This window comes from Salvelinus fontinalis, chromosome 7 (genome assembly GCF_029448725.1).
Source record: "Salvelinus fontinalis isolate EN_2023a chromosome 7, ASM2944872v1, whole genome shotgun sequence".
NCBI lineage: Eukaryota > Metazoa > Chordata > Actinopteri > Salmoniformes > Salmonidae > Salvelinus > Salvelinus fontinalis.
In genome coordinates, this window is record NC_074671.1 from 1318055 (window position 1) to 1342009 (window position 23955).

The following is a 23955-nucleotide window of genomic DNA, read 5'->3' on the forward strand; positions in this document are numbered from 1 at the left end:
TTTGTTTACTCAACTTTTCAGTCAAAGTGTTACCTGAACTTAACATTTTTAGTTGGCCCAAACAGCTCCAACATGAGAAAACTTTTTGTTTGTTAAAATATGTGTTAAAATGTGTTGGTAGCTTGGGGGTTATGTGGAAGATAGGCACTTTTCAGTAAACATGCAGCTTTCTGAGGTGATTCACATTCAGCATGCTCTCTACTGTGTTGTTAGTTGTGCAGAATGACTGAAGAACCTCCGGAAGCCTTTCAGCATGTCAGCAGGAAGTCTGGCCTACAGATCTGGACCATCAATGTAAGTCACAAGTCTTTCTAAATACTTCATATTGTAATATACTGTACAGATGTAGGATCTTCATTTGATCACCCTGTTGCGGGATAACTTTTCTGCAATGCAGGACATTTTAAACTTGTAATTTACTTGAGGTTTAAAAAGGCTTCTAAAGTTTGGAATTTCCACTTTGAAAATTGTAGACTTTATTTTCCCTTATGAGAAATGTATCAATACATTTTAATCTATTTAATAATTCACATTTCCTGTTGCTGCAGGATTATTATCCTGCTGTAGCAAACTGGATCAAATTAAGATCCTCCATCTGTACTACATTGCTACATTAGCAAACTGGCACAAAAATGAAGACTGTTTATACAGAAGTCTACACTGGGTTATACAGCGGTCTCCACTGGGTTATACAGCGGTCTCTACTGGGTTATACAGCGGTCTCTACTGGGTTATACAGCGGTCTCTACTGGGTTATACAGCGGTCTCTACTGGGTTATACAGCGGTCTCCACTGGGTTATACAGCGGTCTCTACTGGGTTATACAGCGGTCTCTACTGGGTTATACAGCGGTCTCTACTGGGTTATACAGCGGTCTCTACTGGGTTATACAGCGGTCTCAACTGGGTTTTACAGCGGTCTCTACTGGGTTATACAGCGGTCTCTACTGGGTTATACAGCGGTCTCTACTGGGTTATACAGCGGTCTCTACTGGGTTATACAGCGGTCTCCACTGGGTTATACAGCGGTCTCTACTAGGTTATACAGCGGTCTCTACTGGGTTATACAGCGGTCTCCACTGGGTTATACAGCGGTCTCTACTGGGTTATACAGCGGTCTCTACTGGGTTATACGGCGGTCTCTACTGGGTTATACAGCGGTCTCTACTGGGTTATACAGCGGTCTCTACAGGGTTATACAGCGGTCTCTACTGGGTTATACAGCGGTCTCCACTGGGTTATACAGCAGTCTCTACTGGGCTATACAGCGGTCTCTACTGGGTTATACAGCGGTCTCTACTGGGTTATACAGCGGTCTCTACAGGGTTATACAGCGGTCTCTACTGGGTTATACAGCGGTCTCCACTGGGTTATACAGCGGTCTCCATTGGGTTATACAGCGGTCTCTACTGGGTTATACAGCGGTCTCTACTGGGTTATACAGCGGTCTCTACTGGGTTATACAGCGGTCTCCACTGGGTTATACAGCGGTCTCTACTGGGTTATACAGCGGTCTCTACTGGGTTATACAGCGGTCTCTACTGGGTTATACAGCGGTCTCTACTGGGTTATACAGCGGTCTCCACTGGGTTATACAGCGGTCTCTACTGGGTTATACAGCGGTCTCTACTGGGTTATACAGCGGTCTCTACTGGGTTATACAGCGGTCTCCACTGGGTTATACAGCGGTCTCCACTGGGTTATACAGCAGCCTCTACTGGGTTATACAGCGGTCTCTACTGGGTTATACAGCGGTCTCTACTGGGTTATACAGCGGTCTCTACTGGGTTATACAGCGGTCTCCACTGGGTTATACAGCGGTCTCTACTGGGTTATACAGCGGTCTCACTGGGTTATACAGCGGTCTCTACTGGGTTATACAGCGGTCTCCACTGGGTTATACAGCGGTCTCTACTAGGTTATACAGCGGTCTCTACTGGGTTATACAGCGGTCTCTACTGGGTTATACAGCGGTCTCCACTGGGTTATACAGCGGTCTCCACTGGGTTATACAGCGGTCTCTACTGGGTTATACAGCGGTCTCCACTGGGTTATACAGCGGTCTCTCCTGGGTTATACAGCAGTCTCCACTGGGTTATACAGCGGTCTCTACTGGGTTATACAGCGGTCTCTACTGGGTTATACTGGGTTATACAGCGGTCTCCACTGGGTTATACAGCGGTCTCTCCTGGGTTATACAGCAGTCTCCACTGGGTTATACAGCGGTCTCTACTGGGTTATACAGCGGTCTCTACTGGGTTATACAGCGGTCTCTACTGGGTTATACAGCGGTCTCTACTGGGTTATTTAGCGGTCTCTACTGGGTTATACAGCGGTCTCTACTGGGTTATACAGCGGTCTCTACTGGGTTATACAGCGGTCTCTACTGGGTTATACAGCGGTCTCTACTGGGTTATACAGCGGTCTCCACTGGGTTATACAGCGGTCTCTACTGGGTTATACAGCGGTCTCCACTGGGTTATACAGCGGTCTCTACTGGGTTATACTGTAACGGTCCTGACCAGTTTTATGTTGTTTTTGTATGTGTAATTGGTCAAGGCGTTAGTTTTGGGTGGGCAGTCTATGTTATCTGTTTCTATGTTGGTTTTGGTTGCCTGGTATGGCTCTTAATTAGAGGCAGGTGTTTTGCGTTCTCCTCTAATTAAGAGTCATATTTAGGTAGGGTGTTTTCACTGTTTGTTTGTGGGTGATTGTCTTCCGTGTTTGTGTTATGTTTGCACCATACGGAACTGTATACGGTTTGTTCGGTTTATGTAGTCTGTTTCCTATTCGTGCGTTCTTCGTGTCTATGTAAGTTCTCATGTTTAGGTCAGTCTACGTCGTTTGTTATTTTGTATCATTTCAAGTGTAGTTCGTGTTCGTTTTTCGTCTTGTTTAATAAATATGTGTTCAAACTTCGCTGCGCCTTGGTTCCCTCAATACTCCTCCTTTTCCGAAGATGGAGAGGAGGAGGATCGCCGTTACATATACAGCGGTCTCTACTGGGTTATACAGCGGTCTCTACTGGGTTATACAGCGGTCTCCACTGGGTTATACAGCGGTCTCTACTGGGTTATACAGCGGTCTCTACTGGGTTATACAGCGGTCTCCACTGGGTTATACAGCGGTCCCTACTGGGTTATACAGCGGTCTCTACTGGGTTATACAGCGGTCTCTACTGGGTTATACAGCGGTCTCTACTGGGTTATTTAGCGGTCTCTACTGGGTTATACAGCGGTCTCTACTGGGTTATAGAGCGGTCTCCACTGGGTTATACAGCGGTCTCTACTGGGTTATACAGCGGTCTCTACTGGGTTATACAGCGGTCTCTACTGGGTTATACAGCGGTCTCTACTGGGTTATACAGCGGTCTCTACTGGGTTATTTAGCGGTCTCTACTGGGTTATACAGCGGTCTCCACTGGGTTATACAGCGGTCTCCACTGGGTTATACAGCGGTCTCTACTGGGTTATACACCGGTCTCCACTGGGTTATACAGCGGTCACTACCGGGTTATACAGCGGTCTCTACTGGGTTATACAGCGGTCTCTACTGGGTTATACAGCGGTCTCTACTGGGTTATACAGCGGTCTCTACTGGGTTATACAGCGGTCTCTACTGGGTTATACAGCGGTCTCTACTGGGTTATACAGCGGTCTCTACTGGGTTATACAGCGGTCTCTACTGGGTTATACAGCGGTCTCTACTGGGTTATACAGCGGTCTCCACTGGGTTATACAGCGGTCTCTACTGGGTTATACAGCGGTCTCTACTGGGTTATACAGCGGTCTCCACTGGGTTATACAGCGGTCTCTACTGGGTTATACAGCGGTCTCTACAGGGTTATACAGCGGTCTCTACTGGGTTATACAGCGGTCTCTACTGGGTTATACAGCGGTCTCTACTGGGTTATACAGCGGTCTCTACTGGGTTATACAGCGGTCTCTACTGGGTTATACAGCGGTCTCTACTGGGTTATACAGCGGTCTCTACTGGGTTATACAGCGGTCTCTACTGGGTTATACAGCGGTCTCCACTGGGTTATACAGCGGTCTCTACTGGGTTATACAGCGGTCTCCAATGGGTTATACAGCGGTCTCTACTGGGTTATACAGCGGTCTCTACTGGGTTATACAGCGGTCTCCACTGGGTTATACAGCGGTCTCTACTGGGTTATACAGCGGTCTCTACTGGGTTATACAGCGGTCTCTACTGGGTTATACAGCGGTCTCCACTGGGTTATACAGCGGTCTCCACTGGGTTATACAGCAGCCTCTACTGGGTTATACAGCGGTCTCTACTGGGTTATACAGCGGTCTCTACTGGGTTATACAGCGGTCTCTACTGGGTTATACAGCGGTCTCCACTGGGTTATACAGCGGTCTCTACTGGGTTATACAGCGGTCTCACTGGGTTATACAGCGGTCTCTACTGGGTTATACAGCGGTCTCCACTGGGTTATACAGCGGTCTCTACTAGGTTATACAGCGGTCTCTACTGGGTTATACAGCGGTCTCTACTGGGTTATACAGCGGTCTCCACTGGGTTATACAGCGGTCTCCACTGGGTTATACAGCGGTCTCTACTGGGTTATACAGCGGTCTCCACTGGGTTATACAGCGGTCTCTCCTGGGTTATACAGCAGTCTCCACTGGGTTATACAGCGGTCTCTACTGGGTTATACAGCGGTCTCTACTGGGTTATACTGGGTTATACAGCGGTCTCCACTGGGTTATACAGCGGTCTCTCCTGGGTTATACAGCAGTCTCCACTGGGTTATACAGCGGTCTCTACTGGGTTATACAGCGGTCTCTACTGGGTTATACAGCGGTCTCTACTGGGTTATACAGCGGTCTCTACTGGGTTATTTAGCGGTCTCTACTGGGTTATACAGCGGTCTCTACTGGGTTATACAGCGGTCTCTACTGGGTTATACAGCGGTCTCTACTGGGTTATACAGCGGTCTCTACTGGGTTATACAGCGGTCTCCACTGGGTTATACAGCGGTCTCTACTGGGTTATACAGCGGTCTCCACTGGGTTATACAGCGGTCTCTACTGGGTTATACTGTAACGGTCCTGACCAGTTTTATGTTGTTTTTGTATGTGTAATTGGTCAAGGCGTTAGTTTTGGGTGGGCAGTCTATGTTATCTGTTTCTATGTTGGTTTTGGTTGCCTGGTATGGCTCTTAATTAGAGGCAGGTGTTTTGCGTTCTCCTCTAATTAAGAGTCATATTTAGGTAGGGTGTTTTCACTGTTTGTTTGTGGGTGATTGTCTTCCGTGTTTGTGTTATGTTTGCACCATACGGAACTGTATACGGTTTGTTCGGTTTATGTAGTCTGTTTCCTATTCGTGCGTTCTTCGTGTCTATGTAAGTTCTCATGTTTAGGTCAGTCTACGTCGTTTGTTATTTTGTATCATTTCAAGTGTAGTTCGTGTTCGTTTTTCGTCTTGTTTAATAAATATGTGTTCAAACTTCGCTGCGCCTTGGTTCCCTCAATACTCCTCCTTTTCCGAAGATGGAGAGGAGGAGGATCGCCGTTACATATACAGCGGTCTCTACTGGGTTATACAGCGGTCTCTACTGGGTTATACAGCGGTCTCCACTGGGTTATACAGCGGTCTCTACTGGGTTATACAGCGGTCTCTACTGGGTTATACAGCGGTCTCCACTGGGTTATACAGCGGTCTCTACTGGGTTATACAGCGGTCTCTACTGGGTTATACAGCGGTCTCTACTGGGTTATACAGCGGTCTCTACTGGGTTATTTAGCGGTCTCTACTGGGTTATACAGCGGTCTCTACTGGGTTATAGAGCGGTCTCCACTGGGTTATACAGCGGTCTCTACTGGGTTATACAGCGGTCTCTACTGGGTTATACAGCGGTCTCTACTGGGTTATACAGCGGTCTCTACTGGGTTATACAGCGGTCTCTACTGGGTTATTTAGCGGTCTCTACTGGGTTATACAGCGGTCTCCACTGGGTTATACAGCGGTCTCCACTGGGTTATACAGCGGTCTCTACTGTGTTATACACCGGTCTCCACTGGGTTATACAGCGGTCTCTACCGGGTTATACAGCGGTCTCTACTGGGTTATACAGCGGTCTCTACTGGGTTATACAGCGGTCTCTACTGGGTTATACAGCGGTCTCTACTGGGTTATACAGCGGTCTCTACTGGGTTATACAGCGGTCTCTACTGGGTTATACAGCGGTCTCTACTGGGTTATACAGCGGTCTCTACTGGGTTATACAGCGGTCTCTACTGGGTTATACAGCGGTCTCCACTGGGTTATACAGCGGTCTCTACTGGGTTATACAGCGGTCTCTACTGGGTTATACAGCGGTCTCCACTGGGTTATACAGCGGTCTCTACTGGGTTATACAGCGGTCTCTACAGGGTTATACAGCGGTCTCTACTGGGTTATACAGCGGTCTCTACTGGGTTATACAGCGGTCTCTACTGGGTTATACAGCGGTCTCTACTGGGTTATACAGCGGTCTCTACTGGGTTATACAGCGGTCTCTACTGGGTTATACAGCGGTCTCTACTGGGTTATACAGCGGTCTCTACTGGGTTATACAGCGGTCTCCACTGGGTTATACAGCGGTCTCTACTGGGTTATACAGCGGTCTCCAATGGGTTATACAGCGGTCTCTACTGGGTTATACAGCGGTCTCTACTGGGTTATACAGCGGTCTCCACTGGGTTATACAGCGGTCTCTACTGGGTTATACAGCGGTCTCTACTGGGTTATACAGCGGTCTCCACTGGGTTATACAGCGGTCTCTACTGGGTTATACAGCGGTCTCTACTGGGTTATACAGCGGTCTCTACTGGGTTATACAGCGGTCTCTACTGGGTTATACAGCGGTCTCTACTGGGTTATACAGCGGTCTCTACTGGGTTATACAGCGGTCTCCACTGGGTTATACAGCGGTCTCCACTGGGTTATACAGCGGTCTCTACTGGGTTATACAGCGGTCTCTACTGGGTTATACAGCGGTCTCTACTGGGTTATACAGCGGTCTCTACTGGGTTATACAGCGGTCTCTACTGGGTTATACAGCGGTCTCCACTGGGTTATACAGCGGTCTCTACTGGGTTATACATCGGTCTCTACTGGGTTATACAGCGGTCTCTACTGGGTTATACAGCGGTCTCTACTGGGTTATACAGCGGTCTCCACTGGGTTATACAGCGGTCTCTACTGGGTTATACAGCGGTCTCTACTGGGTTATACAGCGGTCTCTACTGGGTTATACAGCGGTCTCCACTGGGTTATACAGCGGTCTCTACTGGGTTATACAGCGGTCTCCACTGGGTTATACAGCGGTCTCCACTGGGTTATACAGCGGTCTCCACTGGGTTATACAGCGGTCTCCACTGGGTTATACAGCGGTCTCTACTGGGTTATACAACGGTCTCTACTGGGTTATACAGCGGTCTCCACTGGGTTATACAGCGGTCTCCACTGGGTTATACAGCGGTCTCCACTGGGTTATACAGCGGTCTCTACTGGGTTATACAGCGGTCTCTACTGGGTTATACAGCGGTCTCCACTGGGTTATACAGCGGTCTCTACTGGGTTATACAGCGGTCTCCACTGGGTTATACAGCGGTCTCCACTGGGTTATACAGCGGTCTCTACTGGGTTATACAGCGGTCTCTACTGGGTTATACAGCGGTCTCTACTGGGTTATACAGCGGTCTCTACTGGGTTATACAGCGGTCTCTAATGGGTTATACAGCGGTCTCTACTGGGTTATACAGCGGTCTCCACTGGGTTATACAGCGGTCTCTACTGGGTTATACAGCGGTCTCTACTGGGTTATACAGCGGTCTCTACTGGGTTATACAGCGGTCTCTACTGGGTTATACAGCGGTCTCTACTGGGTTTTCTTTGGTGTTCTGTCAGAGCTTGAAATATAATATTCTGAAAGGATCTTGTTGTTTTTCAGAACATGAAGATGGTTCCTGTACCGGACCAAGCTTTTGGGAACTTCTTTGAGGGAGATTGCTACATTGTCCTCTATGTGAGTATTGCTACATTGTCCTCTATGTGAGTATTGCTACATTGTCCTCTATGTGAGTATTGCTACATTGTCCTCTATGTGAGTATTGCTACATTGTCCTCTATGTGAGTATTGCTACATTGTCCTCTATGTGAGTATTGCTACGTTGTCCTCTATGTGAGTAATACTACATTGTCCTCTGTGTGAGTATTGCTACATTGTCCTCTGTGTGAGTATTGCTACATTGTCCTCTGTGTGAGTATTGCTACATTGTCCTCTATGTGAGTATTGCTACATTGTCCTCTGTGTGAGTATTGCTACATTGTCCTCTATGTGAGTATTGCTACATTGTCCTCTATGTGAGTAATACTACATTGTCCTCTATGTGAGTACTGCTACATTGTCCTCTATGTGAGTATTGCTACATTGTCCTCTATGTGAGTAATACTACATTGTCCTCTATGTGAGTATTGCTACATTGTCCTCTATGTGAGTATTGCTACATTGTCCTCTGTGTGAGTATTGCTACATTGTCCTCTATGTGAGTATTGCTACATTGTCCTCTATGTGAGTAATACTACATTGTCCTTTATGTGAGTATTGCTACATTGTCCTCTGTGTGAGTATTGCTACATTGTCCTCTATGTGAGTAATACTACATTGTCCTCTATGTGAGTATTGCTACATTGTCCGCTATGTGAGTATTGCTACATTGTCCTCTATGTGAGTATTGCTACATTATCCTCTATGTGAGTATTGCTACATTGTCCTCTATGTGAGTATTGCTACATTGTCCTCTATGTGAGTATTGCTACATTGTCCTCTATGTGAGTATTGCTACATTGTCCTCTGTGTGAGTATTGCTACATTGTCCTCTATGTGAGTATTGCTACATTGTCCTCTGTGTGAGTAATACTACATTGTCCTCTATGTGAGTATTGCTACATTGTCCTCTATGTGAGTATTGCTACATTGTCCTCTATGTGAGTAATACTACATTGTCCTCTATGTGAGTATTGCTACATTGTCCGCTATGTGAGTATTGCTACATTGTCCTCTATGTGAGTATTGCTACATTGTCCTCTATGTGAGTATTACTACATTGTCCTCTATGTGAGTATTGCTACATTGTCCTCTATGTGAGTATTGCTACATTGTCTTCTATGTGAGTATTACTACATTGTCCTCTATGTGAGTATTGCTACATTGTGTCTAGAAATCAAAATACTAGATAGATATCTGTAAAAGATGTCGCTACACCTCTACACATCACCAACCTGCTGTCTCCCAGTAGTTTATATAATCCATATAAATATATGTTTTACAGTTTAAAGGACTTATATGCTTTCAGATGAAGTAACAGTTAAATAAAATATATATTATTTTTGTAATTTTAAAGTGTTTTTACATGGTGCCAAAGTCAAGAGACAGCATTTACCACCGCCATTGAAGAATGACCCCTCAAGAATTATGGCCTATGTGTGTGTGCAGTATGCAGTTTGACCGATGTGTATCTATGTCATGTACATGTATGTGTGTGTAACAGAATAGAGTATGTAAATACTATATACAGCACCAGTCAATGCCAAGAGTGTGCAAAGTTGTCATCAAGGCAAAGGGTGGCTACTTTGAAGATTGCCAAACATATTTGTTTAACACTTTTTTGGTACATACATGATTCCATATGTGTTATTTCATAATTTTGATGTCTTCACTATTATTCTACAATGTATAAAATAGTAAAAAATAAAGAAAAACCCTGGAATGAGTAGCTGTTTCCAACCTTCTGACTGGTACTATACGTGTGTGTGTCCAGAGGAGTCAGGGCTCCAGTAACTCCATGGACGTCCACTACTGGATCGGTAGCTCCTCCTCTCAGGATGAGCAGGGAGCGGCGGCCATCTTAGTGACTCAGCTGGATGAGTTCCTGGGGGGCAGTCCTGTCCAGCACAGGGAGGTACAGGCCGCAGAGTCCTCCAAGTTCAGGAGCTACTTCAGGAACGGTCTCATGTGAGTGACCTAGGGGGATGGAAATAACATAATTCATATATTATACTACACACACACACACGCACACGCACACGCACACACACACACACACACACACACACACACACACACACACACACACACACACACACACACACACACACGCACACACGTCCTGCTGTTTTACCATACAATTAAGGTCTACATTTGGGTCGAGTTAAAACATTGTTACACAGAACAATTGTAAAATAGTATATTTGAAGTTCGCTCTCCTAAGGACACGGACTAATCACTCATTAATTAATAACTGTATTTTGTTCATAAAGCGCTTTTCACAATCCCCTAAATGTAACATTTGTATTTAAAATAATTCTTGTGATAGAATGAAAGCAGAACGTGCTTCAATAGTTGAACTGAAGACAAACGAGCCACAAACCTACAACTGTAGGTACAAAGTAGAAGCATTAGAAAAACGAACTAAAAGTCCATTTAAACAGAGCTATAAACCGTGCCTTAAGAGTACCTAACCCGGATCCGGGAGCACCCCCCACCTCCCCCACACACAATTATGCTAATGCGAAACAGCACCCCCTGTATTCTCAAGAAGTTTTAAGTGCATAATAGCATTGGAATGAGACACGTATAGCTCATCCATCCATTAATTCACAGGAACACATCAGCCAGAGGCTCCTGTCACTTCACCCACTAAAATACAATAGTAGATTTTGATCCACTATTGTTCAGTGGAACAAAGACATGCCCTCTCACTGCGGGGGATTCTGTTCCGAGCAGCTGATACACTGTGATCTGTAGGAATTCCCATGCTGGGGCACAATGGGAAAGTTGATATCAAACACGCAATAGGACTTGATTCCAGTGCCCCAAGCAGTGTACCTTGCTCCAATGCTGTCCACTAACGACTGTAAACACGTGTGAGCAGTCCACAAGAGCCAACACAAATAGGTCTGGACACCTCCGTCTGGTGCAGGTACTCCACCATGTTGGTCCCAACCTGTTATAGATATCATTTGATTTTAGAATACACTGACAATGCCATCACAATATATTTGGTATATTTAATATCCATTGACATCAACTCCCTGTTTGACGCCTTCATCTTCCATTACTTTGGGGTTTTGGAGCTCATAGGTTCATTTACACTAACCACGTTTCTATCCAACCATGTTCATGCTGACGAATTACCTGCCGCATTACACAGCCGGACTGAGGAAATATGAAAGGTCAATACAATTGTATAAATGCCGACAGACAATTTGTTTGTTCGACATGGTAGGATGTTTTTGGTGTCGTGTAAATTAATTATGCAGTGAAATGGCAGTGGAAACTCCATTATATTGATATAATAACCGTCATATTAAAGTAAACTTGGAATCACGCGATATGTTGTGTGTCTCCTCTCACTACGACTCGGGAAAGCGAGCAGTTTATTAGGCTACAGATGAAATAAACTTCACAGGGTGGTGAATGTTTATTAGGCTACAGATGAAATAAACTTCACAGGGTTGGTGAATGTTTATTAGGCTACAGATGAAATAAACTTCACAGGGTTGGTGAATGTTTATTAGGCTACAGATGAAATAAACTTCACAGGGTTGGTGAATGTTTATTAGGCTACAGATGAAATAAACTTCACAGGGTTGGTGAATGTTTATTAGGCTACAGATGAAATAAACTTCACAGGGTTGGTGAATGTTTATTAGGCTACAGATGAAATAAACTTCACAGGGTTGGTGAATGTTTATTAGGCTACAGATGAAATAAACTTCACAGGGTTGGTGAATGTTTATTAGGCTACAGATGAAATAAACTTCACAGGGTTGGTGAATGTTTATTAGGCTACAGATGAAATAAACTTCACAGGGTTGGTGAATGTTTATTAGGCTACAGATGAAATAAACTTCACAGGGTTGGTGAATGTTTATTAGGCTACAGATGAAATAAACTTCACAGGGTTGGTGAATGTTTATTAGGCTACAGATGAAATAAACTTCACAGGGTGGTGAAAGTGTAAGGTGATGAGCTTGTTGCTACTTTCCAATAAATATTGAGGGTCTTATCTTCTTCTGGCTGCAAGGGAAAGTGTTGAGTAGCCATTGAAATCGTGCCCATTTCAAACGGCCTCCTACTCAATTCTTGCTCGTACAATATGGATATTATTATTAATATTGGATAGAAAACACTCTCTAGTTTCTAAAACCATTGGAATTATTTCTCTGAGTGAAACAGAATTCCTTTGGCAGCACTTTCCCTGACCAGGAAGTGAAAAGTCAGAAATATGTGTTCTGTTCAACTTGATGCCTATATATGGTCATGACACTCCTCATATCTCCACCTGACTAACCCATGTCCTGTTCTCATATCTCCACCTGACTAACCCCTGTCCTCTCCTCATATCTCCACCTGACTAACCCCTGTCCTCTCCTCATATCTCCACCTGACTAACCCCTGTCCTCTCCTCATATCTCCACCTGACTAACCCCTGTCCTCTCCTCATATCTCCACCTGACTAACCCCTGTCCTCTCCTCATATCTCCACCTGACTAACCCCTGTCCTCTCCTCATATCTCCACCTGACTAACCCCTGTCCTCTCCTCATATCTCCACCTGACTAACCCCTGTCCTCTCCTCATATCTCCACCTGACTAACCCCTGTCCTCTCCTCATATCTCCACCTGACTAACCCCTGTCCTCTCCTCATATCTCCACCTGACTAACCCCTGTCCTCTCCTCATATCTCCACCTGACTAACCCCTGTCCTCTCCTTCAGCTATAAGAAGGGCGGTGTGGAGTCGGGGTTCCGTCATGTCGAATCCAATGTGTACAGCATCCTGAGGCTGCTGCACATTAAAGGACGGAAGCATGTCACCGCCACAGAGGTACGCAGCAGTCTCTCTCACCCAGCCTCAGTCCCTGTAACCCAGCCTCAGTCCCTGTAACCCAGCCTCAGTCCCTCTAGCCCAGCCTCAGTTCCTCTAGCCCAGCCTCAGTCCCTCTCACCCAGCCTCAGTCCCTCTCACCCAGCCTCAGTCCCTCTAGCCCAGCCTCAGTCTTTCTAACCCAGCCTCAGTCCCTCTAACCCAGCCTCAGTCCCTCTCACCCAGCCTCAGTCCCTCTAACCCAGCCTCAGTCCCTCTAACCCAGCCTCAGTCCCTCTAACCCAGCCTCAGTCCCTCTCACCCAGCCTCAGTCCCTCTAACCCAGCCTCAGTTGTTTTTCCAGGTGAACAGTATTCTCAGTGTGTATTGTGTTTCCAGGTGAACAGTATTCTCAGTGTGTATTGTGTTTCCAGGTGAACAGTATTCTCAGTGTGTGTTGTGTTTCCAGGTGAACAGTATTCTCAGTGTGTATTGTGTTTCCAGGTGAACAGTATTCTCAGTGTGTGTTGTGTTTCCAGGTGAACAGTATTCTCAGTGTGTATTGTGTTTCCAGGTGAACAGTATTCTCAGTGTGTTGTGTTTCCAGGTGAACAGTATTCTCAGTGTGTATTGTGTTTCCAGGTGAACAGTATTCTCAGTGTGTTGTGTTTCCAGGTGAACAGTATTCTCAGTGTGTATTGTGTTTCCAGGTGAACAGTATTCTCAGTGTGTATTGTGTTTCCAGGTGAACAGTATTCTCAGTGTGTATTGTGTTTCCAGGTGAACAGTATTCTCAGTGTGTTGTGTTTCCAGGTGAGCAGTATTCTCAGTGTGTATTGTGTTTCCAGGTGAACAGTATTCTCAGTGTGTATTGTGTTTCCAGGTGAACAGTATTCTCAGTGTGTGTTGTGTTTCCAGGTGAACAGTATTCTCAGTGTGTATTGTGTTTCCAGGTGAACAGTATTCTCAGTGTGTATTGTGTTTCCAGGTGAACAGTATTCTCAGTGTGTATTGTGTTTCCAGGTGAACAGTATTCTCAGTGTGTATTGTGTTTCCAGGTGAACAGTATTCTCAGTGTGTGTTGTGTTTCCAGGTGACCAGTATTCTGAGTGTATGTTGTGTTTCCAGGTAGAGGTGTCGTGGAACAGCTTCAACAGTGGAGACGTCTTCCTTCTGGACATGGGGAAGGTCATAGTTCAGTGGAACGGCCCTCAGAGCAACCGGAGTGAGAAACTCAAGGTATCTAATCCTGACCCCCGACCTCTATCCCTAAACACCTTTCCCTAACTCTGAACTTTTAACCTCATCACCAAATCCTGACCCGTCCTCTAACCCTAAACTTCAGAGCAACAGGAGAGAGAAAATCAAGGCACCGAACCCTTAAGCACTGACCCCTGACCTCTAACCCTGACTCTAAACCTGAACCCTTAACCCCTAACCCCTGACCCTGACCCTCAGAGCAACAGGAGGGACAAACTCCAGGTAGTCCTAGTGAACACCATGGCCGTGTGTTTAGAGTACCATCATGATAATGATGATCAAATGACTGTTCTTCTTTGATGACCACCCCTTTATTGATGACTGCCCCTTTAATGACTGTTCTTCTTTGATGACCGCCCCTTTAATGACTGTTCTTCTTTGATGACCGCCTCTTTAATGACTGTTCTTCTTTGATGACCGCCCCTTTAATGACTGTTCTTCTTTGATGACCGCTCCTTTAATGACTGTTCTTCTTTGATGACCGCCCCTTTAATGACTGTTCATCTTTGATGACCGCCCCTTTAATGCCTGTTCATCTTTGATGACCGCCCCTTTAATGCCTGTTCATCTTTGATGACCGCCCCTTTAATGACTGTTCATCTTTGATGACCGCCCCTTTAATGACTGTTCATCTTTGATGACCGCCCCTTTAATGACTGTTCATCTTTGATGACCGCCCCTTTAATGACTGTTCTTCTTTGATGACCACCCCTTTAATGACTGTTCTTCTTTGATGACCGCCCCTTTAATGACTGTTCTTCTTTGATGACCGCTCCTTTAATGACTGTTCTTCTTTGATGACCACCCCTTTAATGACTGTTCTTCTTTGATGACCGCTCCTTTAATGACTGTTCATCTTTGATGACCGCCCCTTTAATGACTGTTCTTCTTTGATGACCGCCCCTTTAATGACTGTTCTTCTTTGATGACCGCCCATTTAAACCGTTCCATGCCAGGTTTGGTTTCTATGTATTTACTGGTTAGGTTTAGTTGTTTTCCCACCTAACAAACAATGTTATATTCTCCCGTCCCTGCAGGCGGTGCTGCTGGCCCAGGATATCCGTGACAGGGAGCGAGGGGGGCGTGCTCAGATCGGGGTGGTGGAGGGGGGAGATGAGGAAGACTCCCCTGAGCTGATGAAGATCATGAGGGCCGTGCTGGGTCAGAGGTCAGGCAAGCTGAAGGAGGCGGAGCCTGATGACACACCAGACCACTATCAGCAGACCGCCAACATCAGGCTCTACAAGTACGTAGACTAACTCTGGAGACAGTCTCGTTCTGTTAGTGTCCCTTAGTCTGGAACCGTTTCTTCATTCAATTATGCAGCATTATTGCCCTGCCAGACCAGAGCCCTGCTGTTGCTACAGACTGACACCAAGGCTATTGTTCCAGACTGACACCAAGGCTAATGTTCCAGAATGACACCAAGGCTATTTCTCCAGACTGACACCAAGGCTATTGTTCCAGACTGACACCAAGGCTAATGTTCCAGACTGATACCAAGGCTGTTGCTCCAGACTGACACCAAGGCTAATGTTCCAGACTGACACCAAGGCTAATGTTCCAGACTGACACCAAGGCTGTTGCTCCAGACTGACACCAAGGCTATTGTTCCAGACTGACACCAAGGCTATTGCTCCAGACTGACACCAAGGCTAATGTTCCAGACTGACACCAAAGCTAATGTTCCAGACTGACACCAAGGCTAATGTTCCAGACTGACACCAAGGCTAATGTTCCAGACTGATACCAAGGCTGTTGCTCCAGACTGACACCAAGGCTAATGTTCCAGACTGACACCAAGGCTAATGTTCCAGACTGACACCAAGGCTGTTGCTCCAGACTGACACCAAGGCTATTGTTCCAGACTGACACCAAGGCTATTGCTCCAGACTGACACCAAGGCTAATGTTCCAGACTGACACCAAAGCTAATGTTCCAGACTGACACCAAGGCTAATGTTCCAGACTGACACCAAGGCTAATGTTACAGACTGACACCAAGGCTAATGCTCCAGACTGACACCAAGGCTAATGCTCCAGACTGACACCAAGGCTATTGCTCCAGACTGACACCAAGGCTATTGTTCCAGACTGACACCAAGGCTAATGTTCCAGACTGACACCAAGGCTGTTGCTCCAGACTGACACCAAGGCTGTTGCTCCAGACTGACACCAAGGCTATTGTTCCAGACTGACACCAAGGCTAATGCTCCAGACTGATACCAAGGCTGTTACTCAGATTGTCTCTTCTCACCCCTTGGTGTGTGTGTGAGTGTAACAAAGGTGATGTGATGTGTGTGGATGTTAGCTCCTGATACTGTCTGTCTATCTCCCAGTGTGTCTGATGACAGTGGCAAACTGGTCGTCCAGGAGGTAGCCATGCAGCCTCTGACTCAAGACCTGCTGCACTCCACGGTACAACTACTTTATTATTGCCTCATGTTGCCTGATTAACCTCATTCTAACTTGCATTTCCTTTTATTCCTATAACTATACATTTTCACATTTTTACTGTGTCATTTGCCACGCAGTCCTTAACAGAAGGCCTTAGTCTGCAAGGCAGTTCAGCTTTTCCATTACACTCTCTCTCTCTCTGTCTCTGTCTCTGTCTCTCTCGCTCTCTCTCTCTCTCTCTCTCTCTCTCTCTCTCTCTCTCTCTCTCTCTCTCTCTCTCTCTCTCTCTCTCTCTCGCTCTCTCTCTCTCTCTCTCTCTCTCTTGCTCTCTCTCTCTCTCACTATCTCGCTCTCTCACTATCTCGCTCTCTCGCTCACTCTCACTCTCCCCCTCCCTGTCAGGACTGCTATATTGTGGACCAGGGTGGTTTGAGTGTGCTGGTGTGGAAGGGAAAGGAGGCGTCTATAGAGGAGCGTCGCTCGGCACTGGGCAGGGCAGTGGTGAGTCACAGTTGACCAACTAGAACAGGAACACATGAAAATTACATGCACATCTCAGGTTAAGATTCAACCCTGAATGCAGAGAAAACATCCCTCATCCTCTATCCTCTGCAGGGCTTCATCAAGGCTAAGAACTACTCCAGCAGCACTAATGTGGAGGTGATGGCTGAGGGAGGAGAGTCAGCCATGTTCAAACACCTCTTCATTTCATGGACAGAGAAGGGACAGACAAAGGGCCTGGGGAATGTGTACACCACTGGGAAGATAGGTAACTACTATTAACTAGCCAAGATAGGTAACTACTATTAACTAACTAAGATAGGTAACTACTATTAACTAGCTAAGATAGGTAACTACTATTAACTAACTAAGATAGGTAACTACTATTAACTAGCTAAGATAGGTAACTACTATTAACTAGCCAAGATATGTAACTACCATTAAATAGCCAAGATAGGTAACGACTTCTAACTAACCAAGATAGGTACCAACTACTAACTAGCCAAGATAGGTAACGACTACTAACTAACCAAGATTGCTAACGACTACTAACTAGCCAAGATAGGTAACTACTATTAACTAGCCAAGATAGGTAACTACTATTAACTAGCCAAGATAGATAACTACTATTAACTAGCCAACATAGGTAACTACTATTAATTAGCCAAGATAGTTAATTACTATTAACTAACCAAGATAGGTAACTACTACTAACTAGTCACCATAGGTAACTACTATTAACTAGCGAAGGTAGGTAACTACTATTAACTAGCCAACATAGGTAACTACTATTAACTAGCGAAGGTAGGTAACTACTATTAACTAGCCACCATAGGTAACTACTATTAACTAGCGAAGGTAGGTAACTACTATTAACTAGCCACCATAGGTAACTACTATTAACTAGCGAAGGTAGGTAACTACTATTAACTAGCCAACATAGGTGAATACTATTAACTAGCCACAATAGGTAACTACTATTAACTAGCCACAATAGGTAACTACTATTAACTAGCCACCATAGGTAACTACTATTAACTAGCCAATATAGGTAACTACTATTAACTAGCCAAGATAGGTAACTACTATTAACTAGCCAAGATAGGTAACTACTATTAACTAGCCAAGATAGGTAACGACTACTAACTAGCCAAGATAGGTAACTACTATTAACTAGCCAACATAGGCGAATACTATTAACTAGCCACAATAGGTGACTACTATTAACTAGCCAAGATAGGTAACTACTATTAACTAGCCACCATAGGTAACTACTATTAACTAGCCAAGATAGGTAACTACTATTAACTAGCCACCATAGGTAACTACTATTAACTAGCCAAGATAGGTACAGTATTTGCTCAACTTCAAGTTTTGTGGGACTTCGAGGTAATTTGTGGTTTAGTACGGTACCCTGCATCACTACTCCAGACCACCACAAGGGGGAGTTAGAGCACTGATTATGCTTTTAGGTCCCAAGGCGCTAATGTGTCTCTAACTGACAATGACTGGGCGACATAAAGCAAATAGAAACTGATAATTGACTTCAAAAATTGAATTTCAAAGAACTGAATGATGAGGATGAAGAAGGTGATTGAATTTAGAACAATAGTGTAAGAATTGCTATTATTTTGTCCTGCACGCTCACACCCGGAAAAATACACTTACTGTTGTGTAGATGGGTGAGAGAAAAAAATATATTTAATCCATTTTAAATTCAGGCTGAAACACAATGTGCAATAAGCAAAGGGGTATGAACACTTTCTGAAGGTGCTGTAATTAGCTACAGGAAACAAAGATGATGGGTAACTAACTAAACAACCACTTATTTACAATGAGTAACTTCTGTACACTGTAAATCCATCCTTATCAACCCTGGTCATAGTTGTTTAGGTTTGCTGTTCCATCTCAACACCATTGTGTCCTGTAGCTAAGGTTGAGCAGGTGAAGTTTGATGTGATGGAGCTTCATGCTCGTCCTGAACTGGCAGCACAGCAACGCATGGTGGACGACGCCTCTGGACAGGTTCAGGTGAGACACGCCCACACCAAGGCTATTATTTGTTATCTTTTAATTTGGGCAAAAATCTAATATTGTTTTCAATTGAGTTTAATATTTTGGGGGATTTCAAGCAACTAAATATATGAAGTAAGTGCTGGCAGGAGAGGGCGAAGTTTCAAACATAAATGATTAGGTAGCTAACTTGATTCTCCTTACATGTACTACTAATGTTAAAATGTTAAAACACATTGGACTGCTGTTAAAGTTGTTTGAACTATATGTTTAAACTATACAACCCAAATGTCTCCTGGCCTCCCACACGTGCTATCTGTCCGAACATTAAAACTGAAACTAAATCATTTAAAAAAACAAATAGAAATATTTTTATAAGACTAAAACTAAATAAAAACTAACAAATCAGGTCTGAAAACTAACTGAAACTAAACGGAACTTCAAATAAGTGATCCTGCCAGCCGAGTTTGAAGAGCTATTTGGCCTATCAAGCTAGCAAGGTTTTCTTGAGAACGCAGCCCGCGATGCGGTTAGCCATTGTGGCTGGGATCACGGATTGTCCCTGGTTTATGGCTGTTTAGATCCCTGCTGTTTGTTGTTTTCAATCTTCCCTGTGACCTGCCCTGTCAGGAACTGTGAGGAGTAACCGTGTAACCTATGTTGCTAGCTACCGTGTCAAAGACCAAAGCCAGCAGGAGTACGGTTAAGTTCCTGAGTTCAAGGACGAGGCAGCTGTTCTGGAAAGAGCCAAGAACTTGAGAGGAATGTACAGTACCAGTCAAAGGTTTGGACACGCCTACTCATTCAAGGAATTTCATTTATTTTTAATTATTTATACATTGTAGAATAATAGTGAAGACATAAAAACTATGAAATAACACATATGGAATCATGTAGTAACCAAAAAAAGTGTGTAACAAATCAAAATATATTTTAGATTCTTCAAAGTAGCCACCCTTCGCCTTGTCGACAGCTTTGCACACTCTTGGCATTCTCTCAACCAGCTTCATGAGGAATGCTTTTCTTGAATGAGTTCCTACATATGCTGAGCACTTGTTGGCTGCTTTTCTTTCACCCTGCTTTCAAAATCATCAAAGACCATTTCAATTGGGTTGAGGATGGGTAATTGTGGAGGCCAGGTCATCTGATGCAGCACTTCATCACTCTCCTTGGTCCAATAGCCCTTACACAGCCTGGAGGTGTGTTATGGGTCATTGTCTTGTTGAAAAACAAATGATAGTCCACTAAGCGCAAACCAGATGGGATGGTGTATTGCTGCAGAATGCTGTGGTAGCCATGCTGGTAAAGTGTGCCTTTCTTGTCAATAGGGGGGCGCCATTTCGACTTTGTAAAAATTCGTTCCCAAATTAAACTGCCTCGTACTCAATTCTTGCTCGTACAATATGCATATTATTATTACTATTGGATAGAAAACACTCTCTAGTTTCTAAAACCGTTTGAATTATTTCTCTGAGTGAAACATAACTCATTCTGCAGCACTTTTCCTGTCAGGAAGTGAGATTTCTGAAATCGAGGTCCCTGTTCTGAGGTCAGTTTATAAGTCCCCATGCAAGCTACGGGGCTACATGCACTGCATACGCCTTCCTCTAGATGTCAGTAAGCGGTGAGAATTTGAATGGAGTGGATTGCACCATCTGGGGCCCTATATAAGACCGTGGAACGGAAGTACCGTTCTTTTCAACGGGGCGCCTGGCGCAAGAGGGACATCACAATGGCGTCCTGCAAAGCTTTCGTTTTAGCAGTTCTATATCTCCAGTCATGTTTTTATTCGTTACAGTTGTTAAAGACATCATATGGTACTTAATTTAAACCGACTTATAGCAGTTTATAGCAGTTTACTGCGATTTTCTGGGATTTCTTTGTGACGCCCTATCAGGAGTTGGACACCTTTCCGGCACATAGCTAACGTTAGCGGCTATTTCGACAGGAGAAGAGGACATCTTTCAACCAAAAGACGATTGTTCTGGAGAAAGGACATCTTGCCCAAGATTCTGATGGAAGCTCAGCAAATAGTAAGCAGTCTTTATGCTGTTAATTCGTATTTATGTTGACAAATGTCAAATAATAATTCCGCCATGAATTTCGGTGCGGTCTCGCTTTAGCGCACGCTGTATTGCGCAGTAACGTTAATTTTAAAAATATAACACAGCGATTGCATTAAAAACTAATTTATCTTTCATTTGCTGTCCAATCTGTATTTTTTAGTCAAGTTTATGAATAGTTTTCGATTAGATTAGGTGCCTCTCCAAGATGGCGCCGGACAGATTGCTTGAAGTTTTGCCCACTAATCACATTGTATAACAACGATTTGTGCCGCTAAATATGCACATTTTCGAACAAACTCTATATGCATTGTGTAATATGATGTTATAGGACTGTCATCTGAAGAATTCTGAGAAGGTTAGTGAAAAAATTTATGTATTTTGGTGGTTTATACGTTATCGCTATTTTTGGCTTGAATCAATGCTGTTGTGATGTTTGCTATTGTGGTAAGCTAATATAACGCTGTATTGTGTTTTCGCTGTAAAACACTTAGAAAATCTGAAATATTGGCTGGATTCACAAGATCTGTGTCTTTCATCTGCTGTACGCTGTGTATTTTTAAGAAATGTTTTATGATTAGTAATTAGGTAATACACGTTGCTCTCTGTAGTTATTCTAGTCGATTTGTGATGGTGGCTGCAATGGTAAACTATGACTTATACCTGAAATATGCACATTTTTCTAACAAAACATATGCTATACAATAAATATGTTATCAGACTGTCATCTGATGAAGTTGTTTCTTGGTTAGTGGCTATTTATATCTTTATTTGGTCGAATTTGTGATAGCTACCTATGCAGTAAAAAAATGATGGAGTAAAAAAAGTGGTGTCTTTTGCTAACGTGGTTAGCTAATAGATTTTAGGAAAGGAAGGAAGGAAGCATAGGAACTGAGAAGTTGTCTGTGGTCACCACCTGCAGAATCACTCCTGTTTTGGGGGGTGTCTTGCTAATTGCCTATAATTTCCCCTTTTTTGTCTATTCCATTTGCACAACAGCATGTGAAATGTATTGTCAATCAGTGTTGCTTCCTAAGTGGACAGTTTGATTTCACAGAAGTATGATTGACTTGGAGTTACATTGTGTTGTTTAAGTGTTCCCTTTATTTGTTTGAGCAGTGTATGTTTTGTTTGGTCAGGGTGTGATCTGAGTGGGCATTCTATGTTGTATGTCTAGTTTGTATGTTTCTATGTTTTGTTTGGTCAGGGTGTGATCTGTGTGGGCATTCTATGTTGTATGTCTAGTTTGTCTGTTTCTATGTTTTGTTTGGTCAGGGTGTGATCTGAGTGGGCATTCTATGTTGTATGTCTAGTTTGTATGTTTCTATGTTTTGTTTGGTCAGGGTGTGATCTGTGTGGGCATTCTATGTTGTATGTCTAGTTTGTCTGTTTCTATGTTTTGTTTGGTCAGGGTGTGATCTGAGTGGGCATTCTATGTTGTATGTCTAGTTTGTCTGTTTCTGTGTTTGGCCTGATATGGTTCTCAATCAGAGGCAGGTGTTAGTCGTTGTCTCTGATTGGGAACCATATTTAGGTAGCCTGTTTTGTCATTGTGGGTTGTGGGTGATTGTCTATGTGTAGTGTTTGTTTCAGCACGATTGGTATTTAGCTTCACAGTTGTTTCTTTGTTGTTTTTGTAGTGTTCAGTTTTTTCCATTAAAATGACGAACACTTACCACGCTGCGTATTGGTCCTCCGATCCTTCAAACTTCTCCTCCTCGGACGAGGAGGAAGACGACAGCTGTGACAGTGAAGGATTTATTTGAGCTGCAATCTGATGTACAGTTAACTCTAATGAACTTAACACTCCACAGCAGAGGAAACTCTGGGTCTTCCTCTCCTGTGGTGGTCATCATGAGAGACAGATTTAATCATAGCGCTTGATGGTTTTTGCGACTTGCACTTGAAGAAACTATAAAAGTTCTTGAAATGTTGCGTATTGACTGACCTTCATGTCTTAAAGTAATCATGGACTGCCGTTTCTCTTTGCTTATTTGAGCTGTTCCTGCCATAATATGGACTTGGTCTTTTACCAAATAGGGCTATTTTCTGTATACCCCCTTGTCACAACACAACTGATTGGCTCAAACACATTAAGAAGGAAAGAAATTAAATGAACTTTAGAAAAAGGCACATCAGTTAATTGAAATGCATTCCAGGTGACTGCCTCATGAAGCTGGTTGAGAGAATGCCAAGAGTGTGCAAAGCTGTCATCATGACAAAGGGTAGCTTCTTTGAAGAATCTCAAATATAAAATATATTTTGATTTGTTTAACACTTTTTTGTTTACTACATGATTCCATACGTGTTATTTTATAGATCGGCAGTCTTCACTATTATTGTATAATGTAGAAAATACAAAAAAATCAAGAAAAACCCTTGAATGAGTAGGTGTGTCAACACTTTTGACTGGTAATGTATATCTTCCTCAACGAGGACTATCCTGAAGCTGTGCGCCAGAAGAGGAAAGATCTGATCCCAGCCATAAAAGCTGCCAGAGTGCATGGGGACAATACTTACATGACAGGCTCATTGTCCACCCTCCCTCCCAGAAGCCTGGAAGGGATGAGAGAGACAAGACTATGGGTTCATAGCTTCAACCCCACAGCACACACACACACACACCAACTGATTAATGGACTGCTGAATGTATAGTTTTTGTCTTGCTTTTTCATATTATGTCTCTGATAAGCTACCCAGGAAAGGGCTGAAAATATCCCATATTAATATATGTAGCCTGAGAAATAAGGTTCATGAAATCAATAACTTGCAAACATCAGATAACATTCATATATTAGCCATTTCTGAGACTCACTTAGATCATTAACATGATGATACAT

At 43.9% G+C, this 23955-nt stretch overlaps 1 protein-coding gene across 1 annotated transcript in view; it reads left to right on the plus strand.

Moving 5' to 3' along the window:
- Window positions 1–222: 222 nt before the first annotated feature.
- The window catches only part of vill (villin-like), a 77777-nt gene continuing 54044 nt past the window's right edge, over window positions 223–23955 (plus strand). The window contains exons 1-9 of the mRNA XM_055928110.1: window positions 223–294; window positions 9834–10027; window positions 12795–12903; window positions 14011–14121; window positions 15180–15388; window positions 16481–16559; window positions 16941–17039; window positions 17154–17307; window positions 18970–19070. Coding sequence (XP_055784085.1) covers window positions 223–294; window positions 9834–10027; window positions 12795–12903; window positions 14011–14121; window positions 15180–15388; window positions 16481–16559; window positions 16941–17039; window positions 17154–17307; window positions 18970–19070 — 1128 coding nt within the window. The remainder of the gene's footprint in view (window positions 295–9833; window positions 10028–12794; window positions 12904–14010; window positions 14122–15179; window positions 15389–16480; window positions 16560–16940; window positions 17040–17153; window positions 17308–18969; window positions 19071–23955) is intronic.